The following is a 12,733-nucleotide window of genomic DNA, read 5'->3' as shown; positions in this document are numbered from 1 at the left end:
CTTCGCCTTCCCTGCCTTTTTTCCATTTTTGCTATCTTTCTCTATCTTAATGAGCACCACAGCTTTCTATCGAGGGGATGGTGGCAGTGTGATACATCACAGGCACGACACATGCAGGGGGGGAACGAGGACAGGACAGTAGCGGGGCGACGGTGATGCCGGCGGAGCGATTAAGAGCGCTTAGACAGGCATGCTGATTCACAAAGTGCGAGCTAAAGAGCACCGTCATGCTCAGGGAATGTGGCAGAGGCTCCCATCAACTTGAGGTGAAAATGTAATAAGGAATTCATATTGTATAAGACTTTTTTACTTAATGCAGAGCAGTCGATCACCTGAGAGGATTCAATTCCAGTTGAGTTTGTGTCGAGATCTAAAAGGGATGAGACCAAGTCAAGACCAATTACTTTGGGGGGGGGTGTATAGAATTAATGATTAAAAGGCTTAGGATCGACCTTAAAGCAGCACTTTAAATGAATATGACACATATATGAATACATGCTGCTACTTCCTTCCCCTCACAAATGCATCCCAAGGAAACGTGGATGAATGGGCTTAAAGTGACAGAGGGGTGCCATTAGTAGGAATTGATCTACAATCACACATAAAGGTATGCACATAGTTTAAATGGGCTTTTACAGTAACTGGGAACTCAGATGGTATGCTAACACAGATCCATCTGAGCAGGTGTCATTGCAATCTGTTTGGAAACGGGCCTGCCCTTTCAACAAACACCTGGCAGGTGACTGGCTGAACCATCTGTCCATCAAACCTGAGGAAAGCGAAAACTTCTCTTCCATTGAGCAACTTCAATGTCATTCTTTGCCCCCAATGAAGAAATTCTCTCCAGCTCTGATAGAAAGAATGCTGTTGCAGCATCAAAATTCTTCAAGAGCCACCATTGTTCTTCAGAACAAATGGTGTCATCTCACACACATCTATGCCCCAACCACAGATGCTGGCTCCTTAAAGGACGCTGATTGGTGCGTTCACTGGCTAGCTAGAGAAGATGGATTTTGTGTCATGCCACGATTCTCACATGATCTCCTTGATATGGTCATAACAAGACTCCGGTACTACCACCGGGATGTGTATAACATCACATGACCTTTCCCAACTGACCCTAAACTGCTGAATACTAAGTGCTCGACACCTTTTGGAGAAGCAGTTAAACCTTTTTTTTGAGTGTTACGATGAGGGCGACATCAACAGGCTTATGTTCTCCCCACTAAGCACACTCCACTCAAAGGGTTAGTGCTAATTGCTCATCGGCCTGAGTTAAAATGCCTGGTCATATAGTCAGTCCGCCGGTGGCGCGATCACAACCACTCACTGTACAAAGTCTGAGAGCTTACTTGCATAACGCGACCTCATTATTCAAAGGCAACTTCACGCCACATTAATAGAAGGTCACCTTTTCCATTCCTTTAGCGGCTGCCTCAAATGTTTATTTTACCCTTTTTTTGCCGTTTCAAACTCTTCAACAGATCAGGATTGAAGTGTGCGTATTTCCATAACATAATGCATTCCTTTTTGTGTGCATTTCCATAGCAGGGGCGATGCGACACTATACACTTGCTCGGCGGTGGCGGCTAAGAGCAAGGTTTAATTGAACAAAGCTCCAGAGCAGCACCAGCAGGGCTCTTCTTCACCTGCGTGAGGTGATTACTGAGCCACTACATAAATGCAGAGGCTCGGTGGAAAGTGCCTCCGTGTCGGTGCTCTATGTGAAATCAGTAATGAGCCAGCGACTGCCAGGAGAGACTAGTGGGGCCAGCTCATTGCCATGCATAGTATGAAGGAGCAGGGACAGCAGGGGAGTCCCAAAGGCAATATAGAAAAAGGAAACGGGGCATATTGTCATTCTAATGGGGGTGTACATTACGTGGCAGATGCTCTTAGCTGATAGCAACAATAGGGTGAGACATCATATCGCCATGTTTAATGTGGTACACGATAGGGTTCTTGGCCATGGTTCCATTTCGTTGGGATTTATCTGAATCAGCCTGAAGTGCAATAGGTCTGTCGGAGATGGAAAAAAAAAAAGCACTGTATAGAGCGAGAACAATCATCGATGTTCTATTTTAGCCCACATGAGACACAGATTAGATAATCAAAAATGGGCATATATTTACAGGAGGAGAATGGAAAATGTCAATACACTTATTCAGGCTCAAAGGATTTCCTCGTGAACAGAGTCGGATCGCATCACATATTTACACTATTCCATCCGAAGCATTACACACATACACAAATATGCTGGCTGGCTGCTGCCGACGACCTGCAGCGTTTCACCAGAGAAACGGTTAGCTTGCCAGATGTTGCTTAATAAGTCTGTCTGTTGATCATGGCTCGTTTCATAGCTTGGTGCCCAGTGGAAAAATGCAGCTGGGATGATTTAATTGAATATAAAGCAAAAGAGGCCATATTTTACATGCTGTTTGCTGTTTAGCAAACACTGTTTTTTTTTTATCACAACATAGCTTATATTTCTTTAACTATAATAAGACCAAACCATCTACTCACATTCAGACTAATTATACAAGTTCATACTTCTTCTTGAGAAGCAATTACGATTAGAAATATGAACAAATCTGCTAATTAAAGCCAAAATGAACAGAGGGTTGTGGTTATACATAATTTTTGTAAAATGTTACTGTGAAGTGAGAGGCGAGATGGCGAGAGTTTGAGTCGGTAGCGTGACGGTGTATGTGGAGTTGGAGCGGCTGCAGGGTTTCTTTGTGTGACAGGAGAGAATTGACTCGTCTCCGTTACCTTCCCAGCTTGCTTGAGGACTTTGTTCATTCATTACTGGCTGAGCTCCAGTCTTTTTTTTCTTTCTTCTTTTGCATCCCAGAGGGCTGCTGATATTTTCCAGACAGTGTGGCTTCTGAACTGTCAGCTACAGTTCGGACTGTATAAGATCTTTTCCGTTTGACCTGCATCTGTTGACTTAGCTCTCGCTGTTCTAATCAATGCTAAACAGAAGGCATAAACACACTTCCACTAATTCCATTATTCACATGTGTATGGCGCATTAATTTTGGGTTGAATGTGGCAGCTTACAGTGAATCAGAGCTGTTGGACGGTCGCCTGGCGGAGCTGCAGAGGTCATGTGTGGCACTGTCATTTTTCACAGATGGCGTGGAGGAAAGAAAAAAAAAGCTGGAATATCAATAGGTTGATCTCTGAGTGTTCTCTGAAAAGGTTAGGAGGGGAAGTAGCTGAATAGAGGGCACCCTTTTTTAAAAGTGACATTCCTACAATGCCGAGGATAATTTGCTGTACATCAGTATGCATACCATTTCTATGAAGCTCTCACCTAAAGGTCATGGTGAAAGAATCATGAGCATCGTGCTGTCAAGATTCAAGACAATTCATCAAGAGGGCGCTCAGCAGTCGTTCGGTCTTGATTTGGTTGACCGCATTGAAAGGGAGTCTGGCCAAGATCAGAATTCATACACCCCTCACTGTATTCTCAATAAAAAAATATGTGCACACACAAAGTCATGCAAATTCTCTGGTGTACATTTTGATATCATTCCCCTCACTTGGTGGATGATGACACATGACCACCTCCACCTTCTCTGGGGAATCTCATGGCACTTTGACTGTTTGCAGATCGTCACGGTTTGCTTTTCCAACGTGCTTGAATGCCGTTTTCCTGCTTGTTAACTCTCCATTAACTTCGCGTCCACTTAACACGAGCACTGCCAGAGAGGTCTGGGTATGAGAGGCTTTGTCACACCTGTGGAGAAGAGGTTTCCCGTGTAATTACATCCCCTCGTGCATAATGCTGTTGTCTAACATTTAGGTCATTGTCAAGTTATTCTATGAGGAGTTTGATGCTCCATCCATTATCATGTCGGATTTGGTTGTGTCACCCTGGGAGTTGGAGATAGTGCTGGTGGGAAACAATTTAGTCCCAAGTAAATGCTTTTATGGGAAAGAGTGACCTCACACTGAACAAGTTGACCCCATCCTCAAACTCATTTGTGTGGGAGGGCGAGCGATACCTACTAGATGCAAGTAGGGTTATCTCTATGTATTATATGAACAATACCTGTAGAGGGCCGAGAAACACCAGCTCACAAGAACCCAACTGAGCTTCACGATGTTGGCGATGGCAAAAGGGCGGTAAAACGGTAGTCCACAAACTAATGGCTGACAACCGCAGGACTCCGTTCCTGGCATGTGGGTAGTGACTGCAGTTGAAGTATCTCAAATTGGCTTCTTTCAGAGGTTGTCTGGGTTTACCTGTAAGGACTTTCAGAGACTAGGTGTGAAGCTTTTTCTAGATCCCCTGCTCATTTAAGTAGAAAGGAGCCAGTTGTTCTGACCGGTATCCCCAAGGGCCTGGGTTGAGATCCAAGAGGGATTTTCTGAGTAGGGAACTATGCTGGAGGTTGTAGCTATAGAGGAGAATGCCTAGCCTCTTTTGTTTAGCCTACTGCAACCATGACCAAGGGCTGGAAACGGATGGATAAATAGCTTTGATAATTTTCTGTATAAATATTTGCTCTCAAATCTCTACAGGCATCTGTCAAGATCCATTCCTCACCGTCCGCAACCCCTGAGACAATAGAAAGAGCTTGAGGAAATGAATGCAAATTTGTAATTATACTCCACCAGCTGAAGATTGTGATGTTTCATCAGAACGCCGAGATGGCTCATGGGTTTCGATGGTTATCGGAACCCCGTTTTTCATTTCCTGCTAAACCTTTTCTTCAAATATTTGTATGCATTTGTGTGTTTGTGTTTCTCCGTCTGACGGCCTTGTCGGAGAGTGGCGACACACACTTGGGATGAAATGAGCCAATATTTACCTAAGCAGGATCCTGACCTCACGACAGTGTCCAAAAAGATGTGGAAGATGTCTCGGGGAAGGAACAGGACTTCCGTGTTATGTTTACCAGCTGTCGGCAAACCTCCCCGCATTGTCATATTAAAGTTGGACTGTTGTAGTTACAACACTTCCCTTAACATGTGTCAGGAAATGCTCTGCTTCTCTTTAACAGGACACTCTTGAGCTTTGGGTGATCAAGTTGAGTAGTGATTTTTTAAAAACCTGTATTTAAATGTATGTTCTCGACCTGTAATACCCCTGAGAGATGGTGATCCACGCCCCATGTGGAGCAGCTGTTCTTGCTCCAATGATGGGTTTTGCATTCCAGTCATGCTTCTCTGCAAACAGCAAGTAAACGAAGGCCTAACCCCGCACGCTCTCGTGGAGAGGGCCAGTGATGAAAATGCATGTAATCATTGGAAGCAGGGGGCAGGTGCCCTGGGCTTTACCTTGGATCAGTGCTCAGAGATGGGGAATGGGGAATCTGGACACAAGGGAGGCAGCCAAATGCATCGGTCTCAGCGCAACTACTGCAGCTGCCAATAAAAGCAATGTTTCTTCTATTTCTTTACATCAACAGAAATTTGACACTCTGACAAAACCGGTGACCCGCGTAAGTGGGTTTATTTGGCTTGAAATAAAAGGCAAAGCAGTTGTTGTCATTTAAAACAAATTGCGACCGCTGTTTCTTACTTGGGCGCATGTTTACACCTGACCTTCCTCGAGTCCAACACATGAGACGGCGAGGACAGACGTGGAGAACAGGGTGAGGTGAGCCCTCTCTACTTCCCAGAGGGCATAAGCAATTTTCAGCTCCAGTGAGCCAGCTCCAGGAATACCCAAGTCTGAACACAGAACAATACTCAAGTTCATTTATTCACGTCCTCCCATGGCATCAACTTGTCTTTTTTCCCCCCTAAAACTAAACAAAAAGGCAAATTTAGGATCGCACATTAAAACTCATTGGAGAAGTAATAGAAGAAGTGCTGTATATGTTAATCCAATAAATGTGAGGGGGACAAAAAACTGAATATTCATCTCTCTTGAGATAATAATAGAAATGTCAGTCATGTTACGCTCGTGCGGCGTCAGATGCAGTAGCACTGACTGCAGCAGCACTGAGACTCACAGGTGAGCTCTGTGATTGATAGCTTTGCTGAGAGTGCCACTGCTGCTCTCCCCGGGCGATGGCAACCGCACTCATGCTCAGCAGGCAGGCGTGCCGGCATTTCTGCAACAACACTGAAGCACAGACATCTTCCTTCTGTTCGGTAAACTTCCCACTATCTTCAAAGGTATTTAAGCAGGAATCCGACATATAAAACTGTAAAGCTACAGGCCCCTGTCTCCTAAAAACGATGTTCCCACACAACAAAACCGTATTGTGAATTATGCTTCAAGAGAAACATATTTTGTCCAAAGTTTACATTAATTTGTGACGTATCTCAGATGTTTCTCAAAGGACTTTCACCCAGGAGACCGCTGTTCATATCCCGTGTGAAATCATCAACATTCAGTAATTTCAATTTGATGTCTGTAGCTTAAATAATGTTTGTTGGGCTTTTTTTTACTCAACCTAACCAATATTTTTTTATTCTTAAATCTGAGTAGTAACACAAACCTCATATTTAAATCAGTATAATACTGCGATAATATCTGTGACAACTTATGTCCCCTTAAACAGAGAATGCAGTTAATTTGTAGTGGCTCACAATATGTGGCTTTAAAATAAAGTCTAGTCTGCTCTGAGACCTTTTTCATGAAACCACGGCTGTTCAAATTGAGCCGAAGAGGATTTGTGCATCTTTATTTGACTCCGGCGCAGCTCTCGCTGTGTTGTGGCAGAGCTTTCAGGTAAGGGACGAGGCTTATGGCAGCTGGAGGTGGACAGAGAGCACAAGGGGAGTTAACTGGCTGCGCTGAGCTACGACCATCTCCACTGATCCACTTTACTTTTTCTAATCCATTTGTCTCAAGCTAACCACAAGTGTGTCCCGTTTGTATTGTTGGTGTTTTTTGAATATAAATCGGTGGACTTGAACATTTTATGGGGATTAGTCCAGCTTAGCTCCGTGCCTAATGCAATGATTAGGGATTTCTGGCACAGCAGATAAGTGAATGTTCACCAGTTACTCTGCAACTGCGCGCAACTGTTAAAGACCTTAAGCCGAAATGGCAAAGTCTTGGACGAGACGTCTCTCCGGCTGCAGCAGTGTGCTTCTTTAACTTTGGATATACATCAGTTTAACGTTGGTCGTCGGCCGTCTGGGGAAGTGAAACGATCTGTTGAAACCATCATGTCCTGATGAAGGGAGCAGCTTTCACACAGCATGTTGGTGGAGAGTGGAATCTACGTTAAAATCATTAAAATGTGAAACGGAATAAATGAAAAGCAGAAAAAGAAAAAGTCCATGATACCATACAAAACTTTATAGGGTTGTTTTCTTTGGCAAATTAGTCAGCTTAATTAGCAGTAGGTGTACACTTTTAAAATGTTAGCATTCATTTCTCACCCCAACAGACAATCCTATTCTATCGTGCGTGATTAAACTCCAGATGTCGTGTTATATTGATCGATGTATGTTTCCCTCCTCGGTTTTAGTTTGTATTCGTATTTCTCAGCAGAATGGTATTTCCAAACAGCTTTTTGATTTACAGGCCGAATACCACGGGCTGGATGAAGTTTGATTAGTTCTTCAACAAAAGAGGGACCTTGGGGAAAAAAGTTGAAGCAGCTCACCAGCCTGAGGACTTTAACGTCCAACTGAGAAGTGATGAGCCTCCGAGTGTGCCATAAAATCTGACCTACAGCACCCAGAAACTGCTCTAAGAGTTGTGGCCCGGCTCGAGACACAGAGCAGACAAACCGCATTACTCCTAATACCAAAAGGGACCACGGAGCACAGAAGTGAGCAGTGTATAAATCAGTGTATAGGATCTACAACACAGGCGAATGTTTAAGGTTAAAAGCGAGAGCTAGTGGGTCACTTGGGGATCAAAAGAATTTTTTAGTGCCTTATGAAGGGAATTTTTTGAGTTCAAGCTGAAAATGGTCCTTTGAAGATAAAATGTCTGCTCCAATTGTGTCAATAATTCCTTTTAAAGTTTTTATTGAACTCTTGGTTATACGGACTGTGTGTGTGTGTGTGTGTGTGTGTGTGTGTGTGTGTGTGTGTGTGTGGTGGATAATTATACACGTTTCACTCTCTTTTTAAGAATGTATGTGCAAACATTGCATACAAATATATATTCACAGCAGAAAGAAGATCAACTCCAAATAACGGGGTTTGGGAACACATTAAGCAGAAATGGTATTTCAAGCCACAGACTAGTCGTTAGGCATTATGTGGTCGAAAATGTATCCATTAAAATGGATGGGTAAACAAAATCCAGGGAAAATGGAACAGCTTTGAGCACTTTGCATGAAAAAAAATTGTCAAAAGTATTTTTCATATGGCGTGGGGAAATTCGTTTTACTTTGTTATCCTCGGTAGTCTGGTAATGCAGGTAAAACTTGCGTCCAAACATTTACAACATGATACATTTAATGATGAACAATCCCTCTCTCCTACTGATTAGGAGGAAATAAATTGTGCTTGATGCCAACATTAATTCTGATGTCCTCATTTCCACACATCTCATCTTTCACCAGCCGTTCATGTGCGTTCAGATCAGTGATGAAGCAGGTGTCTAATGGGGAGATGTTATTCATGATCGTTCATTATGAAAAATATCCGTGCTTCACATTTACCAACGTAATTGGGGTACAGGAAAAAATTGTCACTGACACTATCATATATATATAATATAGATGTATATTTTATGATCTACCTCCTGGATCATCATTAATCTCCTCTCACACTGTTCAACATTTAAAGATGGCGTTGCATCTTCTTTTGGACATGGATATATTTGTCCGAATAAAAGTGTTGCTGGTGTCCCACAGGGATGCTGTTTTGCTCTTAAATGTAATTGCCTAAACACTTGACTACAATGCCAAGTTGAAAGAGAAAGGTTAAGAGTTCTGTCTGAGAACTCTGAGAAGATAATAAAACAGTAACCGACCCATGAACCTCTTACAAATGCAATCAAAAGTCTTCAGATGACTAAAAAAGATGACCGTCATCTTTTTTTGCGCCTCCATAACAAAATCTTCTCTTTTGTTCTCTTTTGTTGTAGGTTCCATCTGCGTAGGAGGCGGCAACAAAAAGACCAAATGCCATGGATGTATTTAATTTCACCTACTGGAACGCCTCCGAAGGCAATGACACAGAAGTGGTGGAAGAGAGCGAGAGCGCCTACAAGACTGTGGAGGTGGTGTTCATAGTGTTGGTGGCCGGCTCCCTCAGCTTGGTCACAGTCATTGGAAATATCCTGGTCATGCTTTCCATCACGGTGAACAGGAACTTACAGACTATCAACAACTATTTTTTATTCAGCCTCGCATGCGCCGACCTCATCATTGGCCTGTGCTCTATGAACTTGTACACGGTCTACATAGTGATGGGGTACTGGCCCCTGGGCCCGGTGGTGTGCGACCTGTGGTTGGCCTTGGACTACGTTGTCAGCAACGCGTCCGTCATGAATCTTCTCATCATCAGCTTCGACAGATATTTTTGCGTCACCAAGCCCCTAAGCTATCCCGTGAAGAGGACCACCAAGATGGCGGGCATGATGATCGCAGCAGCCTGGGTGCTGTCCTTCGTCCTCTGGGCGCCGGCCATTCTCTTCTGGCAGTTCATCGTCGGCGGGCGGACGGTGCCCGAGAAGGAGTGCTACATCCAGTTCTTCTCCAACGCCGCAGTCACTTTTGGCACCGCCATCGCCGCCTTTTACCTGCCCGTCATCATCATGATTCAGCTCTACTGGCAGATCTCCAGAGCGAGCAAGAGTCGCGTGAAGAAGGACAACCGCAAGCCGTCCGCAGCCAATCCGGAGCCAGTGTCGCCCGGCCAGAGGAGGAACAACACGCCGAAGCCCAACAATAACAACGTGCCGGGGGAGGACCCCGGACGCTCACAGGGCCAGAACGCTGAGGACGGAGCCAACCAGCATGACGGAAAGCTGCAGAATGGCAAGGGGCCCTCCTCGACCAACGCCGAGGGCGAAACCGAAGGTGACGACGTGGCGAGGGAGAACTGCGCTCCCGGAGAGGAGAAGGAGAGCTCCAACGACTCTACATCCGGCAGCGTGGCTGCGTCCAATCAGAAGGACGAGGAGGCGGCGCCCTCCCGCGCCAACTCCAGCGCCGAGGCGAGCCAGCCGCTCCCACGTCAGCGTGCCAAGGCGGGCGGCTCCAAGCTGACCTGCATCAAGATCAAGACCAAATCGCCCAAGGGCGACTACTACACGCCGTCCAACGCCACCGTGGAGATCGTCCCGGCCTCGGAGCGGCAGAACCACGTGGCGCGGAAGATCGTGAAGATGACGAAGCAGCCGCCCAACAAGAAGAAGAAAGTGCCGCCGTCACGGGAGAAGAAAGTGACCCGCACAATAATGGCCATCCTGGTAGCTTTTGTCGCCACCTGGACTCCGTACAACGTGATGGTGCTGATCAACACCTTCTGCTCCAGCTGCATCCCCAACACAGTGTGGACTATCGGCTACTGGCTGTGCTACATCAACAGCACCATCAACCCGGCCTGCTACGCTCTCTGCAACGTCACGTTTAAAAAGACATTCAAACATCTCCTCCTCTGCCAATATAAAAGTAGCAGGTCAGCCAGATAAATACGTGCTGCGTAGGAGGATGTCGCCTGTGTCCGTGTGTGTGTGTGTGTGTGTGTGTGTCCAGTCAGTGTGTGTGAAAGAGTTTTGTGAGCACGATGAAGACCGCAAGAGTCCATATGATGTGATTTTCCATCATTTTATTCCTCTGTTTTCCAATTTCTCTCTCAATAACCGGTTGTAGCACTTTACACAAAATCCAACTGATGCCAGTTGCATTGAGATGTGTCGTGCAGATCGCAGCATAGATCAGGAAGGGTTGTGGAAAGTACAGTTAAAAAAAATGAGGGTGTGTAAAGCAACACTGAGCTTATAATAAAAAAAGAGAAGAAAGGTAAAGAGCGGAGGAAGATCTGTGACTTCAAATGGGAAAATAGGGCTGACTGAATTTACAAACCTAAAGAAGTTTGACATTCAGTGGAGATACCTGTAGATAACTGTACATATCAGTGTATACTCAGTAGTTATGTGAGTGCACATGTGGGTGTGCACTGGCTGTGTGTGTGTGTGTGTGTGTGTGTGTGTGTGTGTGTACACCCATGCGTGCCCTTCTGCCTGCCTTCTTCCCGTCTGTGATCCTCATCATGGCACTTCCAACCAGCAACATGTAGGATAAAGTGGGCCGGCTTGCGTGGTCACAGCCGGGGCTGAAAGCTATCCCATCTTACCGACGAGCCCCCCTGTGGGAATGAGTTTCCATTATAATACATAATAGATATATAAATATATTAAAGCTGCTTCAGCCAAACTACTAAAACACATTTCCTCACTTACCTCTACCGCCGACGTTGAACCACGCAGGTCGTCGGGTTGCTTTTATTTGGTTAAATACGTCTCCAAATTTCTGCCTCCACCTTTAATCCTTGAACGCAATTTTGTGTGTGAAACGTTCCATTACAGACCCAGAAACACTTTATACTTTATCACAACATTATAACTGCTTTCCAATGCCAAAATAGTTTCTCTCACTTTGAGAATAAGTGCAAAAATGTTCTGGTGTTTTATAAATATGTATCAAGCGGATGGAGACATAATCGACTACTTAATTGGATCCACTTTGACATTTTTGGAAATACACTTTAATGGCTGTCTTCTGGAGAGTTAGATGAAAAGACTGATGCCACCCACGACTGAAGATATGAAGCATAATAAACCAGCTCCTCTAACGCTCACCAAGTAACACACTGTATCTCGTCGTTTTTCATGAAATAGTCAACGTGCAAAAGGACAAACGTGGGTTTCCTAAGGTTTATGTGCGGTGCTATTTCCTTTGGCACAGAGCAAAATATTCCCCCGAAGTCTTGTCATCACCGTGAGGAAATCTCTGCACCCGGCCAAGAAATAGTTCCTCTTAACCCCCGTAAAAAAAACTGGTCTGTCTTCACATTCTGGATTACAACCAGCCGAGTGTCATCGTCGAGAACACCCGGATAGCTGCGAGAACAAGAGTTATGACAAAACAGAAAGAGGGGAAAAGATTGTTCAGTTGCATTCTTTGATTCGCCAGCCGATCACACTGCATCCCGTCTTCTTTTACAACTGCTGACAGGATGTCTGATGTTTATTTTATGGTGGTTTATTAAGACGCCTGTGTTTACTGTCGCTGCTAGGAGCCGTCCTAGTCTGCGAGTGAAACAGGTGTCTGGAGCTCAGAGCTGTGTCTTTACTGTCTGTGGGAAGGCATTGTGTGTGGATGAGTGGGAGACGTCGTATGATTCTGCTGATTGGCCGATTGGTGTCACAGCGTGTACTGTAGATGATTGTGTGTGTGTGGGTATGTGATGCTTGTTCGCTCCAAGAGTGGAGTTTACTTCTGATCACAGGTCACGACCTTGTGATTTAAATAAGGGCTACTTATGCGTCTTTACTGTACATGTGTCGTAACTCATCTCCCTAACAATTAACAATCGAGTTGATTCAAATCAAATCATCACATTATTCAATTATACATAGTTGTCTTATTTTAATTGGAAAAAGAAAATGAGAAAACATCCATTTACTGTAAGACGTGTTCCGCGTATTCATGCATGTCATCCATCATTTCAACCCATTAGCCGATTCTCTGTTACATTAATGTACGCTCACCAGTTGGAATGATGAATATTCAGGGAGCGTTTTCTTTTTTTTTTTTGTTGCCACCAGGAGGTTGCCACGGCGGCTGGT

The 12,733-nt window shown here is 44.7% G+C and overlaps 1 protein-coding gene across 2 annotated transcripts in view; it reads left to right on the top strand.

Annotated features, from left to right (window-relative positions):
- chrm2a (cholinergic receptor, muscarinic 2a) overlaps positions 1-10,888 on the top strand; it is a 63,707-nt gene extending 52,819 nt beyond the window's left edge. For both annotated transcript variants that reach the window (XM_084039099.1, XM_084039100.1), the window contains exon 3: positions 9,023-10,888. In XM_084039099.1, coding sequence (XP_083895225.1) covers positions 9,065-10,573 — 1,509 coding nt within the window. In that variant the 5' untranslated portion in view covers positions 9,023-9,064 and the 3' untranslated portion in view covers positions 10,574-10,888. The remainder of the gene's footprint in view (positions 1-9,022) is intronic.
- Positions 10,889-12,733: the final 1,845 nt, after the last annotated feature.

This window comes from Eutrigla gurnardus, assembly GCF_963514095.1.
Source record: "Eutrigla gurnardus genome assembly, chromosome: 21".
Classification (NCBI taxonomy): Eukaryota; Metazoa; Chordata; class Actinopteri; order Perciformes; family Triglidae; genus Eutrigla; species Eutrigla gurnardus.
This window is presented reverse-complemented; position numbering and strand designations above follow the sequence as displayed.